The following is a 26,804-nucleotide window of genomic DNA, read 5'->3' on the forward strand; positions in this document are numbered from 1 at the left end:
GGCGTTCTATAAATTACCCTTTTTCTTCGCACTTGAAATATAGCTAAGAACACTCTCCATTAAATTATTTTTTAAACGAAACAAAAAAATCTAAATCGTTTCAACCGTTTAGGTGCTACGATGTCACAAACAGGCACACACACATAGCGGTCAAACTTATAGCACCCCCTTTTTTGTTTCGGGAGTTAAGAAATGAAAGTGTGCAATGGGTAAAATGTTGTCAATACAGCAGAAAGTGTGCTGTTTTGTTAAAAAGAGAAATAATTATATTTCATTCTACCTTTAAAATACTGGCCGTTTTCGTGAGATTGATTGTGGTATGTATATGACTATATCGTTTTGAATTGGTCTCGTGAAAACTCTTAGCAATATTGTCCTATATTTTAACTCTGAATTTTCCTTTATTAATATAATAATGAAATCGGATTGTACAGAATTTTTCATATATTTGAATGTGTTGTTGATAATCAAAAGCATATTAATTTAAAAAATAATTATGAATGTAGATAGATGCTATTAAAAATATTGTATATTTATTTTAGAATTTATAATAGTTATTATATTCAAATATTGTGATTTTTATTAGGTTTATTCAAATAAAAATTTTTTGAAAGTATAATTTACTGTTTGTAGTATCTTCAATCCAAATCCCATAAATGTCCGTAGATCCACTATTTAGATAATTGGTAAGTTGGGTAATTTAGTCTACAAAGCCCATGCTTAAATTTTTCGGGTGAAATGATCCACCAGGAATCATGTTGAAAAATATGCTCCTATTGAGTAACTTTAAGCACCATGGCGTCAGTTTTGTACAGTAAGATACTAACTCTGCATAAATATTCGAAGCGAATTACATAAATTCCGTACAAAAATAAATCCGGTAATATCGAAACCGGAACTTTCTGTACGAAATTTATGTAATTCGCTTCAAATATTTATGCAAAGTTGTAGAGTTCGTATCTAGCAACGCCGTATATATTTGCTGGTGCAGGAGTGAAACGCCAAGAAGTGTAACATTTAATTCTCACCTGTACCGCGCAAAAATGATGCCATGCTCCTTAAACTTACTTTTACATACAGGAGCATCTTTTTCAACGTGATTCCTTTTAAGACATATCACCCGAAAAATGCACAGTTTCTTTAGGATAGCATGCAGGATACATTTGTAATTGGCGCATTTTTCTCAAGAAGGCTTGATTAATTTACACAGTAACAATAAAAACCTTCAAAATCTCTTCTCTAATCGCAGGTAACACAACCCACTTTTAATCACGGGGTGCAGCTAGTTAGCAAATAAAAACATCAATTTAAAATGAAAACTCCGATTCAGTTTTAATTAAAGTTTATTTAAATTCATAATTTTAAAATTATTCATAGAAAACTAAATTAGGAAATATATTATACCTACAGAATTTAGAAAAAATTTACTGACTTCTGAATAAAATCATTTAAATAAAAAATTACAAAAAAATATATTTATTGTCTGTAATAAAAACCAATCAAATGTTTCAAAACTTGTTCAAGAAAACCATAAAAGTACGCAAATTTTTACAGTAAAAATCGATCTCTAGATCTGAAATGTCAATAAAAACAAATGTCACAAAAATGCTATAAAAAGTGAAATTTACAAAATTTAAACATAAATTTTTCGGGTACGGAACCCTTAACTCGCACTTGAAAGATGTTTAAGAACACTCTTCATTAAATTACCTTTTTTCTATTTTCTATTCTGCATTCTCCAAACTGAACCGATTTTGAGGATCATTGCCTATTTTTTTGTTGTTTCGGGTTCAAAACACAACTCGCACTTGAAACAGACCTAAGAACACTCTCCATTAAATTACCTTTGAAACGAAACAAAAAAAAAAATAATCAAAATCGGTTCATGCGTTTAGGCGCTACGATACCACAAACATACACACAAACAGACAGACCCTTTTATTGGTTCGGGAGTTAAAAAAATACTTTCTAACTATCAAGATTCACAGTTGAATTTTGACTATTTTCAATTAACTTTTGCTCTTCCAATTTTTTCATTCTCTCTAATCGTTTTTGAAGTGCAAGTTGACGATTTCTTTCTATTCTTTCTTTTTGTTCATCACTTAATTCGATAATTTGACTATCGTTATTGTAATTTGTAGTCGATTCCATAATTGTTTCTGTGTTTGAAGAACTTTCTTGATTTGTATTAGGATTTAAATTTTCTTGTTCGATAACATCCAACGTAGCCTCATAATCCTTTAATTGTTGTTCTTCAGCTAATCGCTTTGCTAAGAGTTTCTGTTGAGCAAGTTGTCGATTTCTTTCCATACGCTCCTGCATCTCTTTTGTTATTATTAATGGAGTCTGAGAGATTTGTGAAACAACTGGAACATTTATCTCATTGATTTGCTGATCTAGAAGTTGATCAAATTCATCTGCAGGTGGAAGAACTTCGGCGTCATCTTCTTGTCCTTGGCCAACTGGTGTATCATCTTCTACATCAACTATACCCATGCGAATTTTCTTTACATATGTTTGTACTACCTTCTTAGAACCTAGTTTTTCAATTCGTTCTAAACAATCATCAAATTGAAACTTTGGATACAATCTATGACACCAATGTTCTAATTTCCACATCACTTTTTTTAAGTCTTCTTTTTCATGACCTTTTCCTTTAAATTTTACATTTTGAAACACTGATTCCAAGACCGCTATACCTCTTGGTCCACGTAAACGATCCGCATTTAATTTGGGTTGTGGATTTCTGACAATACGCTTTTTAACCTCGACTTTAGTTCCAGTTTGTTGTTCGGTATTTTCATCATCATTATTTGCTTCAATATTTTCATCTGCATTTTCTTCAATTGTTTCTAAATCTCCGGGATCTCCAAGTAAATCATCTTCTCCAAATAGATCTTCTAATAGTGACATCTTTTTAAGCGGTAAAATTGTATGAATAAACTTGAATATAGGTATTTATATTCCGCAATAATAATAATAAACTTAATTTTCAGAAATTGGAAAATTTATTCAAAACTATTGTTCTCCTCTTCTGATTTATCCGTATTATCCGTTTCGTTAGCTTTTTGGATTAATTGTTGAATTTGTGAATCCGAAGAATTATTCATTCGTTGTAGTAATGACATGGCTAATTTTTTATTTATTTTATCAGTTAGTGTTATTTCACGAACTGTTTGAGTTGTGCTATCACAACAATTTTTTGGAATTTCTGAATTTCCACCAATATTATTAATGGTTTTATCTGGCATATTTAATTTTATTTATTTTCTATTATTATTTAAAGAAAATTGTAAAATGGATGGAATTATCACTACTATAGTGTACACTGTACTTTATTACCATATTCCAATGTTGAACGATCGTGAACTCAATGAATACAGCCACATACCATAACTTAACGCAGTTGTCAAGTGTATTCTTGAAGATTTAGAGAGTACAAAATTTACTTTTTCAAAAATAAATCATAACGGCTTGAAAAGATAGTAGAATGCGAATTTGTAGGACGCTCAAAAGTTGCAGGTCTATTAATTATTTTTCCATACTAATCGGCAATCTCATTCAATCATAAAGATGCAAATTTGGATAACAATTTTATTATCAACAAAACTGTAAGATAGAAGGTTGCAGATTTGTACGTAGCTACAATAGTGAATCTATTTAGAATAATTTCAAACCAACCTCACCTGACAAAATTACAGGGTTAAGGAGTCAATATTCAATCAAAGATTTTTTTGTAAAATATTATTTTTAGCCCCCGAACCAAAAAAATGGGTGTTATAAGTTTGACCGCTGTGTGTGTTTATCTATCTGTCTGTGGCATCGTAGCACCTAAATGCGTGAACCGATTTTGATTTTTATATGTTTCGTTTGAAATGTAATTTAATGAAGAGTGTTATTAGCTACGTTTCAAGGGCGAGTTTAGGGTTTCGTACCCGAAAAAAATAAAAAATAGGCTACGATTCTCAAAATCGGTTCACTTTGTAGAAGGTTTTATGGAAAAAAGTAATTTAATGGAGATTGTTCTTAGATATGTTTCAAGTGCGAGTTTAGGATTCCGTACTCGAAAAATTTGTCGGGGTGTTTTTAAATTTTATAAATTTCACTTGTTCATATATATGTAGAATACTTTTGAAGTAGCATTTTTTTATTCATCCAAACATCCTTGGCTTTATAAAATATAACGCCTTCCTGTTTGCTTTTTAACTTGATTAGAACTACAGAATCACTATAACCTATTTAGGTAATTTTTATTTTATTTTTGTAAACTTTGTCAAAACGTCGAAACATAACACAACATGCATTGACACGTTTCGAAATGTATACTATACTTGATGCCTTTTATCGAGACCAACTTTATGAATTTTAAAGTGTGTTTTCGAGTCTAATAGTATAATTTAATTGATTCGAATTTATATTTTTAAAAGATCGAACTACTTAAAATAAACTATGTGCTTTAACAATGTACTTTGTTTTTTGAAATGTTCCCTGGTGGAAAAAATATTTGAAGAATAAGAAATTCTGAAAAAGTCTTAGGAACTTTGAATTTCTCAACGTTTTCGGACAAGTCTAATTCAGAGTTATTCAGAGTTCTTAATACTTTTTTAAAGTTTCTAAGACTTTTTCAGAGTTTCCTAAGACTTATTAAGACTTATTCTTTTTTCAAATATTTTTTCCACCAGGGTTCCCTTCGATAAAACGTATCAAGTATAGTTCTGTACTATTTTAGTAATTTTGCGAGCGAAATAATTATTTTACTATTTTTTAATATATTGAAACATTTACGACAATGAAGAATAAACTATTAGGCCAATTTCGCGCGCAATAATTATTTTACTATTTTAATTGTAATTTATTGAACCATTTACGACAATGATGAATAAACTATTAGGCCAAGTTATTTGAAATAAACTATATAGCCACCTAGCGACTAGTATAAAAAATAAACACCCATATCTGTGATTTGATACCAACCTGTAAAAAGTCTGTAATAAATTATATCAGACATTTTATACATTTTTTGTAATATTTTAAAATAAAAAATTAATTAAATAATAGTTTTAAATAAAACAAACTACATTTCCGTTTTGGGAATGAATTCTTTATAGAATTTATATATTTATTCATAGTGTACATTGGATATATCCATAGATATTCTATTGATAAAAGAAAACCGATAACAAGAATTAATCAATTATTGAAAATATTCATTTGTTATTACAGCAGACATTAATTTTGTGATTGTGTTCTGATTTTCAAGAATTATTTAATTAGTAATAATAAAAGGTAATTATTATTCATTTTCTTTTAATTTTAAATTTAGTGCCAGTGTTAAATCATTCTTCCGGTATCGGCAAATCCCCACCTACTAAAATAGTAGTGAAGAAAATTTTTAGTAAAGTCTGGATACACGTGTGGTTAAAAATTATTTAATGACATTCGAACAACCTCACAACTGCAGATAACATTCTAAATAAATAAATTATTTGCATATAATTATCTAATTTACATATAAAAAACGTTCATTTATAAAATAATTCGAGGTGAGTTACCATTTTACCATATAGTTGTGGGTGGGGCGTGTATATTAAATGATGTATTCGAGAATTTATTAAGAACCCATATGTAATTTTATGCAAGCCACGTGTTTTTTATTTCGTTTTTTACGATTTAAATTAAAATAAATCAAATTTAAATTGAATTCATTTTAGTAATAATTTAATTTTTTTTCACGTAGATAATGGTTTCGACATCAGAAAATGGTGAAACTGTGGTGAACGGTGTATCAAGTACTGAGAGTTCAGTTCCTCCAGGTAGATACCGGTTAGTGGCATGGGATGTTGATACATCTGGTCGACGATTGATTGATGAAATATGTCAAATAGCAGCATATACACCAAGTTCAGAATTTGCACAGTATGTAATGCCGTTTGTGGATTTAAATCCACAAGCACGACGTCGACATAATATTCGCGTTGTAACCGTTGGTAAATTTCGTATGCTTAAAGATTCTAAAACTAATAAAGTATTAAAAACCAAATCAGAAATGTATGCTTTAACGGATTTTATAACTTGGTTAGAAGAAATTCGAGGCGATGCAACAGACGGTATTATTCTTATTTTTCACGAACCACGAAAAGCAGCACCGCCAATGTTATTAGTTGCATTACGTCGATTTAATTTGTTAGAACGCTTTATGGATGTTGTAAAGGGCTTTGCAAATAGTTTTGAAGTAGCCGAAAATAAATGTGCCAAAACAGTAAAATCATTTTCATTGAAAATGTTAGCTCGCGTACTTTTAGATCAAGAAGCGGAATTAGATAATGCTGCTGAGAGAGCAAGACTGACATATAAAATCGTTCAACATTTGTCACAAGCTGAACGACAAGATTTAGTTACAGAAGGCAGCGGTGACTGTACTGGAGCTACCAACAACATGATTGAATTAATACGGGAATATACACGTCCTGTAACCAACGAAATCAATGACTTAGCAACATTAAAAAAATTATTAGAATGCCAAAACACTTTGCGTCCAGTATTTGGTGCATTTTTAAAATCATCACGTGTGGAACGTCAATTTGCTAGTCGATTGCGACGTTTATTAGCTGAAAAGAATATCGATTACGAAAAATTGGAATCAACATGGAAATCGAATGGTCGTGATGGTTTATCTGAAATTTTAAAGAATCGTATTGAATTTGCAAATGAAAAAGAAAGCGAAGATTTATTAGAAATGTTAGAATGTCATTTTGATCCAGAAAAGAAACCATTACAGCCAAAACCACGAGCTCCACGTTCAAATCGTAAAACATCCACTTCAAAATCAACAAACAAAGAAAATGAACAAACTACAAAAAATACTGTTAATGGTGAGGATAAACAAGAAGAAACACCCGAAACACCCGATACTACTAGCAAGGGTGAATCATCATCTGAAACAACTGGTAATGCTTACAGTGATGTAGGCTCACCGATCAGTAGTGATAACACTCCACGAAGTCAAGGCGAAGAAACTGTTACTGCAAAATAATTGTTCTTCTGGATAGAAGAAAGTGCCTTACTTACATGCTTTTTTCTTTCCTCTTTCGATCATTTACAATCAAAAAAAATTGCATTTTTCTTTTTTTTGAATAAAATGCATTTATATTTAATTTACTTGATTCATAGCAAAAGGTGCTAATTAATTTTTCGATATCTTTCGAGTATGTGATACTCTCTTTAGTCAGTTTTTTTTTTTTCGTTAATTTTGTTGAACATAATTATTATTTTTATTTAAAATTAGAGTTTATTTATATTATTTACTTTAGATTTTGTATTAATGTGGAATAGTCAATTGAGTTGTATAAAAAAATTTAATTAATTTACTAATTAATTCTTAAGAAATTGTACACTTTATTAATATTATTTTTCGTTTTGTTATTTAAGGAGCAATGCAAATATATCAAACAAAATTATTTTTTTGTTTTTGATTCAAAAAATATTTATCTTTGATTTTTTGTATGTGTGTGCCAGAAATTATTTTTTAAGTAAAATAAATTTTTTTTTGTAATATGGCGCTGTTAAAAATTATCTTGTAATATTTTTTTTGCAATTATTAAAAAGATCTCATTGATTTGTATCTCTTTTCTTTTATTCCATTTCATACACTTTGATTAAAACTTTTCAGAAATGGGATAATTTTATGATAATCGAACTGTGTAAGCAATTGAGTTCGACTTAGAGACGGGTTTCAGAAAGGAAATTCACTTTTGTTGACATTCAAGTTTAACTTTGTTGACAATTTCTTTCAGTTATTTTACTGGATCGTTCTTTCTTTTAATATATTTAAAGAAAAGTTTTTCTTGCGCACATTTTATTTGGGCTGGATTTTTCTGTTGGTATTACAAATTTGTTCATGGGACACACATTGTTCATAGGGCAAAATGGAATAAAGAAAAAACGATATTTTAAATATCATGTCGTTCATTCTAAAAGTGGATGATCTCCTTGTAAAAAATGATTGCCTGGATGAAAAATGACCAAAGCTGAGGCAATCACGAGTTTTATCTACAAGATTAAAGTAATTACAAAGAAAATACTATGGCTATTGTTCGTGGGTAAAAATTGTAGAATAATGTACATGAATTAAACATTATTATATTCAGCGGTGGATTTACACTAGGGGCAGTCGGGGTTAGTGCCCAGGGCGGCAAAATTTGGAAAGTGGAAAAAAACATGTTTATTGTCATCAAAATTTCTCAATAGAAATTTTTTTTCTTTTAATTAATCATACTTCATTTAATAGATAATTCAAGAAATTCGACTCATACATTATTTGTCAAGTCGAAATAATTAAATTAATTAATTTCTTAGAAGATTTGAAATGGTAATATTTGATTTTTTTAATTTGCTGGAATCATAAAATTTTAATTTGGTTTTTTTTTTTGGAAAAATTAATAATGTTTTTGAGTTATTTTTGCAAATAGACCAATAGCTTAGCTATTCTATGCATCGTATATGCAAAGTTTAGATAATTGTGAAAAAAAATTATTATAATATAATTATGATTCAAGCTGAGTGCAAAATGTATAACTCTAAGAACAAAAACAAATATTCTTTTACGTTATATATCAAAGTATATAATAAATTATTAGCAATACATTAGAAATTTTAATTTTTTTGTAAATAAGATATCAAAACTATATAACTTTTAGTGGTTTTTCAATGATGGGGCGGCAGAAGTTTAAATCCGACCCTGGTTATATTACTTCAGACAGTAAAATATACAGTGTGTCGCATTTAAGATGAAAACACTCTAATAATTTCGTTATTTATAGGTATGTCGATTTCTAAGCATAGTATAGCTATTAATAATAATAATAATTGGGTTTAATCCCCGTTGCTCTGACATATATCCCAATAACAGATGCCATCCATATCATTATTAGTTAATCTTTATTTATTAAATTACATTCATATATACAAATACTTTTATGATGTGGGTGGAGTCGGTAACTCGGTAACTTCGTTCTTATCCAAGCGACGAAAATGTGATGAATTCTACCGCCCTCCATTAATTATAATTGTACACACCGTCGCTGCCTGGATTCGAGCCCGCGGCCTAAGTCTAATTAGATAACCGGAGATAAAGTATATAGCCCCAGACCACTCGGCCACATAGGCTTTAGTATAGCTATTAATGAATTGGAGCTGCAAGTTAATTAATATTAATAATCTCTGATCAAAAGTTATCATCAAATAAATTGTAAGTGAAACGAACCGACCCGAATAGTAGAATAACTATTAAAAAGACCCCCTCTCTTCCCCCCAGATTATAATAGATTGAATTGTTGTTGGAAAAGTTAATTTAAGTTAAAAGTGCAATAGTGATAATTTTTTTGAATAAAATCGATTACAATTTTGAACTGAATTCTGTTTGAATAGAGAATTCGAACTCGAATAATAACTGTGTCATGATCAAGCTTTATACTCCTACAGCTATAATATAGTAGAGTTAAGTAGTCCTAGTTTTGTGTTTTAGTGATTAAAATAAAAATATTTGTAAATTTTCAACAAACATCAACACATGAACACATCAGTTGGTATCGTAGCATGTATTGTATTGTATAGTAGCATAGCATGTAGTATGAACGTAGCACTACTGTATGTACGTCGTAGACTGTAGATGTAAATTGTAGATGTATAGTTTTCTAAATGAATACAACAAACAAACACACATCCAAATAGTAGTCTGGTTAACAAGTTCAATTTGGAGAAATATAGAATTATGTTAGTATAGTCGTAAAAATACGAATGATAGCTTGTTGGATTCGGCCCCAGATGCCCTAGAGGTGGCTCGTCAGCAAAAGCTCGATAAATATAACCAACTTGCTGCTGAGTTATCCTCGAAAGGCTATAAGGTCTCATTGGATGCTTTTGTCGTTGGTTCGCTCGGGCCTTGGCTAGCCCAGAACTATAGGGTTGCGAAGTCTTTGGGAATATCTCCAAAATATACGCAGACCATGACACGGTTGATGGCGTCAGACACGATCCGCTGGTCACGTGACATTTATATCGAACACCTAACCGGACAGAGACAGTACCACGATCAGCCTCTGTGACCCTGCACACAGGTATTGGATGGCCCGAACACCTGCTTCTGCTTCTGGCACAATTTCCCAGACATCATTCCTAATCCAACAAGCTACCACCTGCACCGATATTTTTTTAAGACCATTATATTTCTATATTTCACCAAATTGAATTTGTTGACCAGACTATAGTTTGAGTATAGACTATAGAGTTATGTTAGTAGGTAGATCACATCATCACAGTCACAGTCACATATACAAATACAAAATACTGTTGTAGGTATATTTGTATTGTATTTGGTTCATGCGCGTATTCATATCCGAGTAGGCATAATATTTGTTTATATAGCATTTGGTTTTACGATGATCGCATGGTAGAAATGTATGTGTTCGTGGTGCGCGAGTTGGTGCAGCAATACCGTCGCGTATGCGCTGTTCGATAGGCTATCGAACGGTGCTCCACCCCCTCCGGTGAATAACGCGTTACATCGTGAAGCACCAGTCGAGCCCGGCCAGCGCTGCGAACTATGCCTGCAGCTGAGGCAAACACCTGTACCCAGCCTAACATCGAACCTTTGCCGTCGTCTGCACAATGACACCTTCTTCACGGCAATTACTGATAACCCTTGCTCTATTTTTCTATGTTGGCCTCTCGCTACAATGGGGCCATCTTCATCTAGAAGACGACGAAAAGGATCCAGAAGATCTGTTGTCATCAAAAGAAACTGTCAACAATACCGCAGACTTGGACAAGTTGGCGGAGGATACAACTTTATTATATGGAAATACAACTGTTGAAGAAAAGGATCCACTATTTCCAAAAGATCTCTTCACATTGGAACAACGGCGAAGAGGCGCAGTTATTTTTCATATTGTGGGTGTTGTGTATATGTTTGTGGCACTAGCAATTGTTTGTGATGAATTCTTTGTACCATCACTGGACGTTATCATCGAAAAACTGCAAATCCAGGATGATGTAGCTGGCGCTACATTTATGGCAGCTGGGGGTTCTGCCCCAGAACTGTTTACAAGCGTAATAGGTGTATTTGTATCATTCGATGATGTTGGAATCGGCACTATTGTGGGTTCCGCAGTATTTAATATCTTATTCGTGATTGGAATGTGCGCGTTATTTTCACGCAGTGTTTTAACATTAACTTGGTGGCCATTATTTCGGGATTGCTCATTTTATTCAGCAAGCCTTATAACATTGATATTTTTCTTCAGAGACAATCTTATTTATTGGTATGAAGCATTGATTTTGTTTTCTTTCTATTTGGCCTATGTCAGTTTCATGAAGTGGAATCAACCTGTGGAGAGGTGTGTCAAACGGAACTTGTATAGGAACAGGGTGACTAGAGTACGGAGTACAGATCAACTTATGCCAACGGTAAGTGTATTCTATCTACCTATATCTTCTGTTTTATATAAATATGTACTTTTAAATAATACAGGGTGTCCCATAATTACTGCATACAGACAATACAGTGATGATAAAAAGCTTAAAATTGTAAGTAGAAACGTGTCTAGAAATTTTACGATCCTATACCCATAAAAAGAGATTTACTTTTCATAATTTTAGTACAAGTTCTAGAAAATAAAATTTACTCAAATTTATTATCGAAACACTTGCAGTAAACACTTGCAGTAATATTTACCTTTGATGTTCTAAAGTAAAAAAATTTAAATTTTTTTCGAAAAATTACAAATTGTACAATTTAAAATGGGGAAAAAAATGATCAGATTATATAATTTGTAGTAAATTTAAAAATTAAGGATGTACGAGCGCCAGGGCAATTTTGAAAAGGCTAGATTTTTTTATATGAAGTTGAACTAAGTTAAGAAGTTGCCCGATTATTTAAATAAATAAATGACTTCAAAAGTAGGCATATTTAAGGAGGGTCCCTCACCAGTAATAGAAAATAATAAATTAGTAGAAAATGATCCAAATTTTTAGTATGTTGTAGTTAACGATACATATTATTAAATAAAAAAAAAATTTGGGTATCTTATCGATCAATTAAGAGAGTAATTACCTAATTAATTAAAAATACACTAAATAACATAGCATGATATGAGGATTATGTTATTTAGTGTATTTTTAATTAATAAAAACTCTCTTAATTAATCGATAAGATACCCAAATTTTTTTTTGATTTAATAATATGTATCGTTAACTACAACATACTAAAAATTCGGATCCTTATCTACTAATTTATTTTTTTCTATGACTGCCGAGGGAACTTCCTTAACATTGGTCTTATGGGAAAACGGTGGATGGATGATATGTTTTCATAGATTTCTCCAAAACTAGTCTAGTACAAATTAAAAAAAAAAAACTATTTAAATTAAACTTAAAACCTTAATAAATTATCGAAAACAAAAAAAAATCCGTTGTGCCCGACTAATTAACGAAGCATGAGCACAATAGTGACGACACAAATTTAAAAAAATTTATATATTTTCAATTTTGATGGTGGAATATGTTATAACTTGACCATATAAGACGAAAAGTAAGAATAAAATTATTCGATATCTGCGGTAATTTTTAAAATATCGAAAATTTGAAAATTTTATTTTATTATTTAGCTTTCGATATTTCGAAAACCAAATGAGATATAAAAAAAAATTTATTTTTATTTTTCGTCTACATTCATGAAGTTATAACACATTTCATGATCAAAGTTGGAAATAAAATACAAATAACAATTTTATGATCTTTATAAATGATTAATCTGAATGCGATAGTTAAGGGGGGGGGGACACCCTGTATAAATATGAATAATAATAAGAAGTAAATTGAAATGTGAACGTTTTATTGTAAAATGTAAACGTCATTTCTATAAGATGTCTAAATATCTATTTTTTTTATTTATTTATTTGTAATATTATTGTAAGTTGTAAAAGTATCTACACACAATGTCTTATGCAAAGCAGCTTTTCTTCTTTATTACTGTTTACTGTCATAATGCACAATAAGTATGTCATGTTGTAGTTAGAATATAGTGTCAACGCTAAGCCAACCAAATATTCAAACCAAAACTAAGTACCCATAATGTATTATTATTATTATTATTATTATATCGAACCCGAACCTTTTTACATAATATATACAAGCAACTATAATTAATTATTCATTATTATACCATTAGTGTTGATTTTCATATTCCATTTTAGCAATCTTCGTTTTATAAATATCTATACCCATAACTTAACAATATTTATTTATTTATTTACGGTATTTCGATACCGTAAAAATGAAAATGATATCAAAGATTTGAAATTTTATTTTATCAATTAATCATCCTTTTATACGTCTTTTGTGAAAAATTTATATAGTGAATGGTTTAGGAGAAATTAACTATCAAAGTCAGTGTTTTTACCAAAAAAAAGGGAACATTTCTCATAAACCGTACGGAAAATCGATATGAATTTTTCATAAAATACGAGGGTGATTAATTAATAAATTAATTTTAATTTTTTTTATCTCATTTTAATTCTTCAATCTATTTTGATATCGTGAAAATGATTCAAAATATTTTTAATTTTATTTATGAAGTAATCAATCCTTTACACGTCTTTTATGAAAAATTCAATTCTCTGAACGGTTTATAAAAAATTATCAAAGCCAGTTTTATCAAAAAAGACAAATTTCTCATAAAACCGCCAGAGAATCGATATGAATTTTTTACAAAAAGACCTTTACAAGGGTGATTAATTGATAAATAAAATTTTAAATTTTTGTTATTATTTTCATTTCAATTTTAAAGTACCTAACATAATTTATTGAAATATAATTTTTTAAATATTACTGATAAACAAGACAGATAAATATATATATAAACTTTAGACAGATAAATAATTCATAGTTCTTTTAATATTAATTAATTTGAAAATTTCTTTTTCCTGGCTTTGGTCCGTGCAAAAACGTCAATTATATCGTCGTAATTAATTTCTTGGAATAGTTGGGCTTCAATAGACAGTAATGCAAGTGCATTAAGTCTATCTTGGCTCATGCTTCGGCGTAAATAGGTTTTTACCCTTTTAAGAGTAGAAAAAGATCTTTCTCCTGAACAATTTGTAGCCGGAATACTGAAAAAAATACGGAGAGCAATTCACATTCGAATAAACATCTCGAAGATTCCGTGAATGCAATACATTGCATATTTTTTGTGCTGAGCGTACATCTTCCATATTTGCCAAGGAATCTTTGAGTTGACAATGTAAATGAATGCATTCATTGCCTAACGTCTCTTCCAAATCATCAGGATACTTACTGATTAGTTTATTGGCAAGATTTTAAAATTCCTTCGTGTCTATTTGAGATAAATTATCAAAAAAATTGAAATTTTCATAAAGACGGGATTTATTTTTCATAAAAAATTATTTTTATAAACAAAAAATGTTCTGGCACTTTTAAATGAAAATTATAACGGTATTCAATACCCCTGAAAATATTGAGACAAAGAAAAAAGTATTAAAAAATATTAGATTGACTAGAAAACCAATACTTTTTTCTTTGTCTCTATACTTTTTTTTTTAATCAGGGACATACATATCTTCGATATTTTTATTTCACACTAAAAACAAATTGAGAAGTCATTTGGATTAAATAATTTCAAAATGCTTCATACACGTGAGATTAATCTCATTAAAGGAACAGAAACTAAAGAACATTACTCGATAAAGAATATAATTGATCGATTAAAAAATTAACATCTTACCCACACAGATTGAGAAGTAGATTAATGAATTGGATTATAATATTTCCTATCGAAAATTTTTTATAAAAACTATTCTGAACCAATTTTTATAATTGATTGTCTTTACTTTTTTGTGACTCTAAAATTTTGGCATTTTGTCGCCCTTCAAATTCTGCCGCCCTAGGCCCGGGCCTCACGGGCCTAAGCCTAAATCCATCACTGCTTGCGCTGCACACAGTGGGAATTGCTTGGATATAATGACTTTTTCCCGTGCAAGCTAAATTCACTACAAGTAACTTACCTTTCTAGATAATAAATATGGGTAATTCATGTTGTAAAAATCTCTAACTCTGTTTAAAATTGTTCTACAAAAAATACGACATAAATTTTTGTACTCATTCCGTCACAGTCCTGATCAATTATTAATACTCTCGTTTAAAAAATACATGATTTAGATTTTTATTGTGTGTATAAATATAGAACCATAACCGTATAAACTACCAAACCTCATCCTATCTTATTGTGGATATAGGTAACTATGAATGTTTCAATTTATAATGAAAAACATGCCAATGCATAAATTATAATTTTGGGGTCACTAAACGGTACAATTAAAATGTTTACAAATATATAGGTTGTATAAAAACTGGAGAAATATTTTCATATAAACATTCGAAATTCTAAGTCTTAAGGAAGGTCCCTCGGCAATAATAGAGAAAATAAATTAGTAAATAAGGATCCGAATTTTTAGTATGTTATAGTTCACGAAATATATTATTGTATAAAACAAAAATTTGGGTATCTTACCGTTCAATTAAGAGAGTTTGACCCAAATTTTTGTTTTATACAATAATATATTTTGTTAACTATAACATACTAAAAATTCGGATCATTATCTACTAATTTATTTTTTTCTATTACTGGCGAGTCACCCGCCTTAATGTGGAAGTAAACTATGATCTGAAGAAGCAAATTATAACTCAAAAACCTACCAAAATAGCGCTAGCGTAACAAAAGGTGTTCTTCTCTATCTTTCTCTTACAAATTGTTTAAATATTCATCTTATTCTTAATACTTACTTATGTGCTGACATATTAGCATTTAAATCGAATATAGTACCAACTTCGAAATATACTCTATCCAAGGAAAAAGAATTATCGAAATCTACTATTATGTAAGTCACATTACTACTAATCGATTAGTATTACAGGTGTAATACCCACGGATGTAATAATTATAGTATATATCCATGGTAATATCATACAAAATATAAGTACATAATAAATATCATACAGTATGGCAACAAGTGTGACAAGCCCATAGAAGTAATAACATTATATAAAACCTCTTTGGACAAACCACATACTATGACGTCACGTCCGTTTTAAAATTTGATTTCCGTTTTAGAAATTTGAATTTCTTTCGCTGAATTTGTACTTTTATTTCTTAATTTTAAGTAATTAAAAATATATTAATTACTAAACTAATAGTTTAGATCAAATGTCCAGCCAATAAAGTTACGGGAAAAAAAATTTGAATCAAATTTAAATTTCATGAATTTTCCCTATTGTCTAACTTGTTCAAAAATTAATAAATTTCTAAAATTTGACCTAAATACAATTTAAACTGACCTAAGCAACTTCGGCTGGCAGCTTCGGGAACATTAAATGCAATATATAAAGTTAACATTATATATTAGGTAATGTTTACTTTCTGTCAAGTTTATATTACAGTGAAACTATATTTTCGGACTTTTCATTAAATATTTTAAATTTAAAATGCTTCCTATAAACATTTTAATTGAATGATGGGATGTGAATAATGGGATGTAGGTACTGGTGCGGTGTCGGGTGTCTTGATGTAAGAGAACTCATTTAATATTTTTGGAATATAAACAGAATAATTATATCATTAGTAATAAAAAATTAAAAAATTAAAAAAAACAAAAAAATGAATGTTAGCTTCCATTTATAAATACTAATATTTTTTAAAGTAAACCAATTAATAAAAAAAAAAAATAAAATATATTCTATCTAACATAAAATTACGTCATATCCTTTCATCATTAAAATATTTTAGTCAAATAAAAACAATTATGAAGTAAATTGAATATAATTTATATATTTAGTTGAATTAAATGTGTGTGTACACATTGGTTAAAATTTACTCAAATTTAAATTATATATCTGGATAAATGTTTATAATTGAAAGAGAAATTCGTAACGTAGGAGCTGCGTAAGCTAAGCGAATTATCTCAGAGATTGAAAAAATAAATTATTTTTTAAAATCGAATATTATTGCATTTTTAGGTTAGGGAAGCTTAATTAATAGTTGTGATGGGCTGGTGTAGTTCATGGTAGATGCGTGAAGGAGGTGCACTCAGCCCCTGAAATTGAGGAGCTGTTAAACGAAATTATCAGCGGAAAGGTGGTAACACATATATGGTATCACAATGGGCTCTATAGCCTAAGTGTGTCCTTCGTGGACAGCCAATGTAACCTAACCATTGTATTTTTAGTTTTTCAAGAATTTTATTTCGAAAACTAAGGGTCTAGAGAAAAAATCTCAAGAGTACTTTTATTGCTTAAAACTGATAAAAAAATACGAAAATATTTTTTACTTTGTAAAATTCAAAGTTTGGTACTTAAAGCAACACTCCCCCCCCCCCCCCCTGCTTATCTGTATCTCTGTTTATATCTCAACTTCTATATAACTTAGAATTTGGTTGAGACGACGTTCTTTTTTGTAAGCCCTCTACTTTTAAGAAACAAAAAATGGTCATTGGCTAACACTCAAGTCAGGCGTCACAGCGAGCTACTAACTAAACCACTGTTTCAGACTTAAAAAAGTCAGTAAAGAATCACATCACCAACGAATGGAACACTCGCTGGTCTAATAACCGAATCAAGACCATACACTCAGAGAAGAGAGGACCAATGCTATACCACTAGACTGAGAATTGGATATACAGCATACTCTCATGGACATCTTCTGAGTAAGACCACCCCCAAAACATACCCAGCATGCAACGAACCAGCCTCCGTAAGCCACATCATCGAGACATGCCCAGGACTCACCCAACTCAGAAATCAACACGGAATTCCAGTCGACGTTTCAACTACACTTAACGAAGAACGCCATTGCCTCCAAACGATCAAATTGTTAAAATCGATGAAACTAATCTGCTAATATATAAAACCAAATGTTCTCGCCTGTTATATGTTCACCTATAAGTTTATCCAAATGTTGTATTTAAGTGCAGTTGCCAAGGATCTGGGTGGACAGAGCGACTTTAAATAAACATAATAAAAAAACAAGTGAAAACAAGCAATTGACCGAGCTAATTGTTGAAATACCATGCATAGTCAGTGTTGATTTCTTTATCACATTACACATTCATACATGTGACACGTACATAACTGATAATCAAGTAATATATAGTACATATTATAAAATTTCCGCCTAATTGGCGCCCTCACGGGTAAACAGTGATGTTTACGAAAAAATGTTTCAAACAAAAGTTGTTTAATTTTTGATAAGGAACATTTTTTACATTTAAACTTTTGTTCTATCTCTAACAGTTTACAAGATGGATCCTACGGACCCAAGACCCAATTGACCTATGATGCTCATTTACGAACTTGACCTCACTTTTTACGTCCTGAGTTCGCTGTAAAAATTTCAGCTCGATATCTTTTTTCGTTTTTGAGTTATCTAAATCTAAAATTGCCTTGGTGCTCGTACTATTTTAAAGTTATGAAGCATATAATTTTGAAACATAGTGTAATGCCTATTTCACACTAGATAATAATTTTATAATTAATTTTTTTTGTTAATAGTGACAACAATTAGGTACTACTGACAGTAACTAGAGAGCACTAGTAGTAATAGTACCACCACTAACTATTAATATATAGATAGTTGTAGCCTTGTTATGTTGTTCCAGCTATTAAAATATTACCGGATATACTATTGTTGTCACATGCAAAAGCTTTTGTGTATTGTTGCTAAGTAGTTAATTACTATCATAAATACTACGCAATATAGAAAAGTGTTTATAAATCTATAGGTACGTATATATACAAGGTGGTCTATTTTAAGCGTAACGTCTTTAAATGCATTAGAATCATGATAATTATCAAACAATTTTTACACCCAATACATATGAAATATATAGTGTGCTGCATTTAAGATGAAGACATTCACATATTTTCGTTATTTATAGGAATATCGATTTGAAATTTTGTATAGTCATACAGAAATCTAAACTTTAAACTCAGCCACTTGAAAATTGACAGATTCTTAACATTTTGCCTAGAGCCAGACATGGTTAGTGATATCGAAAAAAAAATGATTAGAAAAAGTTGGTTAGAATACTTTTTTATATCGATTTTTATGAACAAATTCGCATTATTAATTTTTGGTCTTTACTCAAAATTATTACAATATTATTATCAAAGTTAATTTTTTTATTTTATAAATAGTGGGCTATGGAATGTAAAAACTGGAGAAATTGATAATTTAATACTATTATAAATTCAAATATTTCAATAAATTTTTAATAATTATCAGTGTGGATAATGAAAAAATGAACAATACAAAAATATTCTAAGCAACTTTTTCCAGTAATTTTTTTGATATTTCTAATAATCTCTGACACTAGGCAAAATATTCAGAATCAGACCTATTTGTCAATTTGTAGTAGACTAAGTTTAAACTTCTGATTGCGGTTAAGTATCTTAAAAAATGTGACCCATCACCCTAGAGATCAAACGCGTGGGTCGATTTTCATTAATCTTACATCAATTGATTTGTCTTACGCATGCGAGGGACACTGAAGATATGGCAGTAAGGTCAAGTTCGTCAGTTTTAAGCAAAAAAGTACTGTACAGATTTTTTTCTCTAGGCGCGTAGTTTTGGAAATAAAAATTCTTGAAAAATTAAAAATGCAATATTCGATTTTAAGAAAAATTTGTTATTTTTCCCATCTTTGAAGGTATTCGCTCCTGCGCTACGAATTTTTTATTACATGTCAAATACAGTATAAGATTTGATCCACAAATACTCGTAATTAACTAACAAATCAATTTCAATAAAAGTTTGTAATTAGCAGAGTTTTAAATTATAAAGGTAGTTAAACCCGAATGAAACATCTTCTATAACAGACAGAATATTGTATCGAAACACCGTGTAGGTATCACAGACAAAGTATTGTATCGATGCAGTATCATCACCGGATATTAGTAGTAATCAAATCTGATAGCGGAAATCATTTGTCTATTCACGCGGAAACAATAAGATCGAATTTACAATATTCATTATTTTTTTTTTTACAAATTTTATAAATATTCAATTAGGTAAATAATTGTGACATTTTTGTTGTTAGTCATATTTCCCCTAAAAGGATAGACTTATGCACTGTGTCCAAGATCAAGGGGAAGGGTAGAGATGTGTAAAAAATTCATTTCATGACCTTAAGAACATGATCGATAGGTTTTCGAAGATACGTATATAGACAGGATAATTTTTAAAAAAGTTACCACCCTTACATTTCCCTTATGACCATTCCAAATGCACTACTATTCCAGCTACTTGCATTGTTTGTCCTTACATTTTGTTAATGGTAACGCCAAAACTGAGCTTTATTGGAAATTGAACTCGTTTGAAATCAAACAGTAGTTCAGTAGTTCAGTGAAGATAGTTGGAATTCGATGTTTGACAACCCTTTCTCTTTTCCCATTACTTGTTAAAATAGTGGCACCATGTATATTCAATCCCAGCCGTATCATTGAAACCTGTTTCGATTGTTTTATATAGGTAGAAGTATATGTATCAAAATAATCACTTTTCATTTTTCTTTTAAATGTGAAGAAGAATGTCTGATAACCTTGGTTGAACAGATGTTCATAAATTGTATCTCCTTTACCCTGTTTTATGAAATGTCAAAAAATTAATTTAAGTTTTTTAAATTTAAAAAAATACATATCTTTATAAATTTTAGCTCATGTGTTATTCTCATGTATGAGCTATATTATTGTAATGTTTCATTCAAATCCATTTAATAGTTATTGCGTGAAAGCGAAACAAAGAAACAAACAATCAAACAACCTGATTTTCACATTTATAATATATCGGGTTTCTTTTTTTTATAGTTATTTTTTATCATTTTTTGTTCAATATGCGTTTTTATCTAATAAAGCAGTTTTTATCTAATAAAGCTCGAACTGAAAAAGGGATGTTATAAGTTTAAATGCTACATTTGTCTGTCTGTTTGTAGCATCATAGGGTCTAAATCGATGAACCGATTTTGTTTTTTTTTAAATTTTGTTTGAAAGGTAATATAATGGAGAATTCTCGTCTCACATTGTAGCAAATTTAGTCTACTTTAAAAACGTTCTGAAAAGGTTTCATAAAAAAAATAGTCCTTTAGTGTTATAATCGCCAAAATCCAAAATTTTCACGGATTTTTTGATTTTTGATAAAGTTGCGTTCAGCGCTCGAGGTCACAAACTGGCATTTTTCATTAGACTTACATCATAAACAAGTCTGCAAAAAAATCAAAACTACCGGATTGGATGCAGATTAATCCGTACTTTCAAACGACAAGGTTTCTGTATTAATTATCAAATAGCTATATAATAACCAATATTTTAGATAAAATGGATTGCTAGTTAGAAAGTTATTGGTCTGTTTTTTTTAAGGCTATGCTCATCTTTTGCTTTCTTTTAAATGGTTGAATGTAGTACGTAATTCATAAAAAATTAAAATACCCTTTTTTTACGTCATACAAATTTTGTATAAAACATTAAAACAAAAAAACGATTTGTTACCTTAATCTGCTGTGGTCATTTGGTTATAATAGGTATTGGAATTATTTACTGTAAAAAGAAACTCATCATTTTATTTATTTAATCAATCTACCTTGGACGTAATAAAAAAAAAGTGCTTTTTTGGAGCTATGTTAGTTTATCTTGTATTTTTTTTTTAATATTCTATATTGAAAACATGTTGGATATCATTTACTATACCTGAATATTTTAATGAAAAAGTATTATTACAGAAATAAAAAAGATTTGACTTCTATTATAAAAACAAGGATCATGACTTAAGGCTTTCTCTTCCTACAATATTGCAAAAAAAATTTGGATTATATGCACGGTAAAAGCATACACGTTTATAGTTTTTATCTTTACCGTATTACGCAAGTGCTTACGAAACCCTTGTGATAAAATCAAGATAATCTGAAAACATGTTTTTGTTTTGGCATTTGAAGATACTCAATGGTTGGGGTAATTTTTATCCAAAAAGTATAAAAATCGGGTTAATTTAATGATTGAACTTATAGAAAGTTACAATATCAGCGAGTATCATGGGCAAAACTTCATTTTCAAAAAAGTTCGAGTTCCCCACCAAAAACTTAAAATCCATAAAATTGTGATAAAAACGGAGAATAAGTGAGAGCTATAACGTGATAGTCTTTGTTTTAAAGGAGAAATTGCCCAGCAAAGCGGGCGGGTATATGCTAGTGTACTAATAATTGAAGAAGTACAATTAACTATTAACTTAGTGATTCTGATCTTTGGTAACTTCTGATTACTGTATATAGATGGCGTTTTTATAAATATTATTTACTAGCGACCCGCCCCGGCTTCGCACGGGTGCAATGCTGATACTAAATACACTACAGAAAAACTGTGAACGTTGTATATAAAAACATAGCGGCCCGCTCTGGCTTCGCACGGATATAAAATATATAGCCTATGTGATTAAAATCGATGCAGTAGTTTTGATTTATTCATTACTGCCCGTGGCCCGCACGCGTTAAATTTGGAGTAAAACAATCCCCCTTTCCCTATACCATGAAGATTTCCTGCTATTTTTGGAATATCTAAATTCATACACTACATTTTTACTTATTTACTTTTTACATTTTTAACTATTTATCTCAAAAATAGCAGTACTTCTCCACTATTTAATGGATGTTATTATACATATAAACCTTCCTCTTGAATCACTCTATCTATTAAAAAAAACCGCATCAAAATCCGTTGCGTAGTTTCAAAGATTTAAGCATACAAAGGGACATAGGGACAGAGAAAGCGACTTTGTTTTATACTATGTAGTGATAATGGTCTTTTTATACACACGTTAATAGTTTCAATTTACAAATTATAAAATTTTAACCATGAATAATATAATTAATTAAAAAAAACCACACGATTATTTCAAAGTTTTTTTTTGGCATATATTTAACTTGATTTATTGTAAAATCTAAAATGTGAGGTAATGATTATACTGAATTTAAAGGGTTAAACTAATTTTTCATGGTGATGCTTGACTTATAAGATATTAAAAACGAATATTGCTAAATGGAATTTCTTCAAAAAGCCTAAATCATATGGATTGGCGCATTTATTTTTTATTTTATTTTAAATTTTTTTTGGAAATCTTTAATTTAACCAATTTTCCATTCTCCAGCCAGCCGTGCACTTTAGAATATATATTGATTGATTGAATGTTAAGAGTAAAAAGTATGTTTTTCCTTATCTATGAAAAGACACATGAATAAATCATGAACAAAACTACTTACTTTAGGTACATAACCTAAAATTTTTGTGTACATTTGCATTTTTGACATATATTGAGTGTACATTTATATACTTACATGTGTGTAGTACATAATTATTTTATTCTATATACTTTCTAGTGTTGTGCTGTATGTAAATAAGTTCACTTACATTATTTTCAATGTATTTTTCATTTTCGAAATCTTCAGATTATCATATAAACATGCTTATTAAACATGGAGGAATAATTGGATATACGCATTCATGCAATTTACTTGTATGTTGAAGCAATCCAGATGCGTCGAGAGTTTAACTTGCTTCTGCGCAAAAGGCAATTGCATGCCGTTTACATAGACTAACGTGGATCCAAGAACATATACATTAAGGACGTAAAACTACAGTGGAGAGAGTAGCAGGAAAAAGGTGCCTGCCTGCGCAGCAGTATTCGTCTGAGAGCAATAATCGTCAGTCTTTTGTTTTCAATCAATTGAACAATTTCAATTGTTTTTGGCTAGACCCCGCCGAGATAGGCGCCTAAATCCAGCTACGAGCTCTTATGGCTCGACATAGGATGTTTTGATGTCCTTAATATATATGTTCTTGCGTGGATCATTTCAACTTCCAACATTTTAATCATCTCAAACAAGAAAGTTAATGAGCCTCAGAGATAGGATTGCCTCCTCTCCAAAATTGATCGAGAGATTTGCGAAATCGTAAAAATAAAATTTCAAAATAAATTCTCCATAGTTCAGTAAAAAAAGATAATTAATTTATTAAGATCAATTACTTGAAGCATATTTATTTAATTATTTAATTGTGGAAAAACTAGGTCAATTTCACTATCTCCCGACTTTTTGGTTTGTCTCCCGATTTTTCGGTGCTTTGACAGAGCTTATGTTAAGGGTGTTAAGAGTAGGAACATAATTTGAACGTGAAAACTTTGGGTTTTCGATTAAAGAGGTTTTTCAATCATTGGTGAATCATTTTCCACTAGAAAGTACTAAAATTAAAAGGTACAACGGTAATAAAATTGTTTAGGTCCTCTTAAGAAGTTTCAGGCTTATGGGAATTATGGGTATTTTCAGAAAATAAAAAGTCAATCGCGACGGTACCAACTGTCTGTCAAATTATTGCTCTATAGAAAATGATTGTTAATAAACTGAACTACAAGATGCCTTGAATCTATTAAAATTTTATCATAAGAAAAACATTACGGTATTCCTTGAAAGAAAACGCAGCATTTCTGATAATTTACTCAATTAAAAAATGTTTCATATTTATCATAACGAAGCCAAACCCTAACCGTAGGCTTATTAACGCAAAGGGTAAAAACTTCAGAATCCAACCAACTCCTCTATAGTCGACAAACTCAACCCAACCAACTCGTAATTACAGTTATACTTCAGGCCCCTTAAAATTTTGGGTCTATTTTTCGACTTATTTTTCCCGGGTCTATTTTTCCCGATTTACGAATTACTATTTAAAATTAAGCAAGCATAACATTATTTAACAATTATTTTATCAAAAATATGCGTATATCCAATTTGGTTTGAAAAATCAAATAAGATCATGAATAATCAAATAAGGAATGGACAAAGCAAAATGATTTCTGGCAAAATTATCATACATACCGTTACAAAAATAGCCTACTTAACGTCAAAAGTATTATAAATAGCTTCATAAACTCTTTCCTAATAAAAAAAAAGTTAGAAATTGACAGAAACCTGTTTCATTTTCTACAATTAAACAATTTTGATTTGAAATGAATCGTGAAGCATTCTTTATGAAAGAAAATAACGTGTATGAAAGCTATTTGCGTCTAAATGATCGAAAATGGAAAATACATTTTTACAAGGTGTTTGAAATGTGTATGCCATACTTTGAAAGGATATTTAATCAATATCAATAACATAGCTGAAGCTCATTTTTAAACAATATTAACGGTTGCTGAAGAGGCAGAATTGATCTGGTGATTTTTTTCTTAAGTTTAAGCCCACAGTAATTTTTGAAAGGGTTAACAAATGGTTTTGTTTTTTACCATTTCCATAAATTTACTAGTCTAGTACCTAGTCTAAGAGACGGTATAAGGTCGATCGTCATCCATCTGATAACCAGATGAGCCATAGTATTTATGAAATTTTATTGATTTGTAAACGCGCCTATCATAGTTTTTCTATCGAAAAGCTTTCATGGCTATTTTTAATTAAATTAATTTTAATTAATTTTTTCAATGATCGGTTTTTTCAGGCAAGCCTAAATCATTATTTTTGAAATTAAATTATCTTTCTTCTGATACCAATTTCGATTGGTTAGCAGATCGGTGTAGATCTGTTCATACCACATGAACAGAGAAGTCAATGTAGGTAACTATAATGGTATAGGCTTGCCTGAAAAAAATCGTTCATGGAGAAAATTGATTAAAATGAATTTAATAAAAAATACCAAAACTTTTCGATAGAAAAACTATATATGATAAGTGTATTTAAAAATCAATAAAATTTCATTAAAAAAAATGTCTCATTTGGTTATCGCATGGATGAAGTTTGACCTTATATTGTTTCGTGTATTGTACAGGGTTTTTCAGTATAGCTAGTCTAAGGCGTTTTTAAAGGAGAAGTCATAAGATAACATCCATACTAATATTATAAATGCGAAAGTAACTCTGTCTGTCTGTCTGTCAGTCTGTCTGTTACTCTTTCAAATAATCACGCCATCGTTCTTAGGGGGTAGGCAGTAGGCAGATAACTAAATTGAGTTAGTGATTTTTAGTCGTTTTTGTTGGGACTTTTGCTCTTTCACGTCTAAACGGTCGAACAGATTTTGATGAAATTTAGTAAGGTAATAGATGGTTACCTAAAAACGGATATAAGATCAAAATGATCACGTCATCGTACTTAGGGGGTAGGAAGTAGGCAGAAAACTGAATTGAGTTAGTGATTTTTTTATGGTTTTTGCTGGGAGTTTTGCTCTATCATGCCTAAACGGCTGAACGGATTTTGATGAAATTTAGTTAGGTGATAGATAGTAACCTAGAAAAGGATATGGAATATGGGGGGAGGTGTGAAAGTGGGAATGTTGCCCAGCAAAGCGGGTAGGTCACAGCTAGTAAAACTATATTTTTAATAATATATTTACATTGGAATGTGTAAAAAACAAATTTCATGTTTAGACAAGCTCATAATTTTGTTGTCAATAAATCATTGTATAAATTTAATATTGAAAAATATATTAGAGAGGATAAAATAGAATGATTTTATTGCGCACAAAAGTATGAGCTTTGTACAAGCTCATAATTGGAACATGGAATTTGTTTTCTCCACATTCCAATCTATTTTATAAACTATATTTTTAATTATAAAAATATAGTTTTATCTTATAACTTCCCAACGCCTTAGACTAGCTATGCTGAAAAACCCTGTATACGTAATTATTTTTTGGTTTTAAATTTTAGTAAGCATATT

The 26,804-nt window shown here is 30.0% G+C and overlaps 3 protein-coding genes across 4 annotated transcripts in view; 2 read left to right on the forward strand and 1 right to left on the reverse strand.

The window, feature by feature from the left end:
- Nucleotides 1-1,898: 1,898 nt before the first annotated feature.
- Nucleotides 1,899-2,929, reverse strand: LOC123299041 (TIMELESS-interacting protein). The gene has a single exon (XM_044881182.1). The coding sequence runs from the start codon at nt 2,911-2,913 to the stop codon at nt 1,969-1,971; it is 945 nt and encodes a 314-aa protein (XP_044737117.1). The 5' UTR covers nt 2,914-2,929; the 3' UTR covers nt 1,899-1,968.
- A 2,174-nt stretch (nt 2,930-5,103) lies between these two features.
- Nucleotides 5,104-7,259, forward strand: LOC123299034 (maternal protein exuperantia). 2 transcript variants are annotated; one of them, XM_044881172.1, is made up of 2 exons: nt 5,104-5,286; nt 5,738-7,259. In XM_044881172.1, the coding sequence occupies exon 2, from the start codon at nt 5,741-5,743 to the stop codon at nt 7,031-7,033; it is 1,293 nt and encodes a 430-aa protein (XP_044737107.1). In that variant the 5' UTR covers nt 5,104-5,286; nt 5,738-5,740; the 3' UTR covers nt 7,034-7,259. The 2 variants fall into 2 exon arrangements, with proteins under 2 accessions (XP_044737107.1, XP_044737106.1); XM_044881171.1 differs by lacking the exon at nt 5,104-5,286 and adding an exon at nt 5,390-5,543 and having other exon boundaries at nt 5,738-7,258.
- Nucleotides 7,260-10,458: 3,199 nt separating this feature from the next.
- The window catches only part of LOC123299027 (sodium/potassium/calcium exchanger Nckx30C), a 181,065-nt gene continuing 164,719 nt past the window's right edge, over nt 10,459-26,804 (forward strand). The window contains exon 1 of the mRNA XM_044881162.1: nt 10,459-11,463. Within this exon, the coding sequence (XP_044737097.1) occupies nt 10,666-11,463 (798 nt within the window). The 5' untranslated portion in view covers nt 10,459-10,665. The remainder of the gene's footprint in view (nt 11,464-26,804) is intronic.

Source organism: Chrysoperla carnea, chromosome 4, assembly GCF_905475395.1.
Source record: "Chrysoperla carnea chromosome 4, inChrCarn1.1, whole genome shotgun sequence".
Lineage (NCBI taxonomy): Eukaryota > Metazoa > Arthropoda > Insecta > Neuroptera > Chrysopidae > Chrysoperla > Chrysoperla carnea.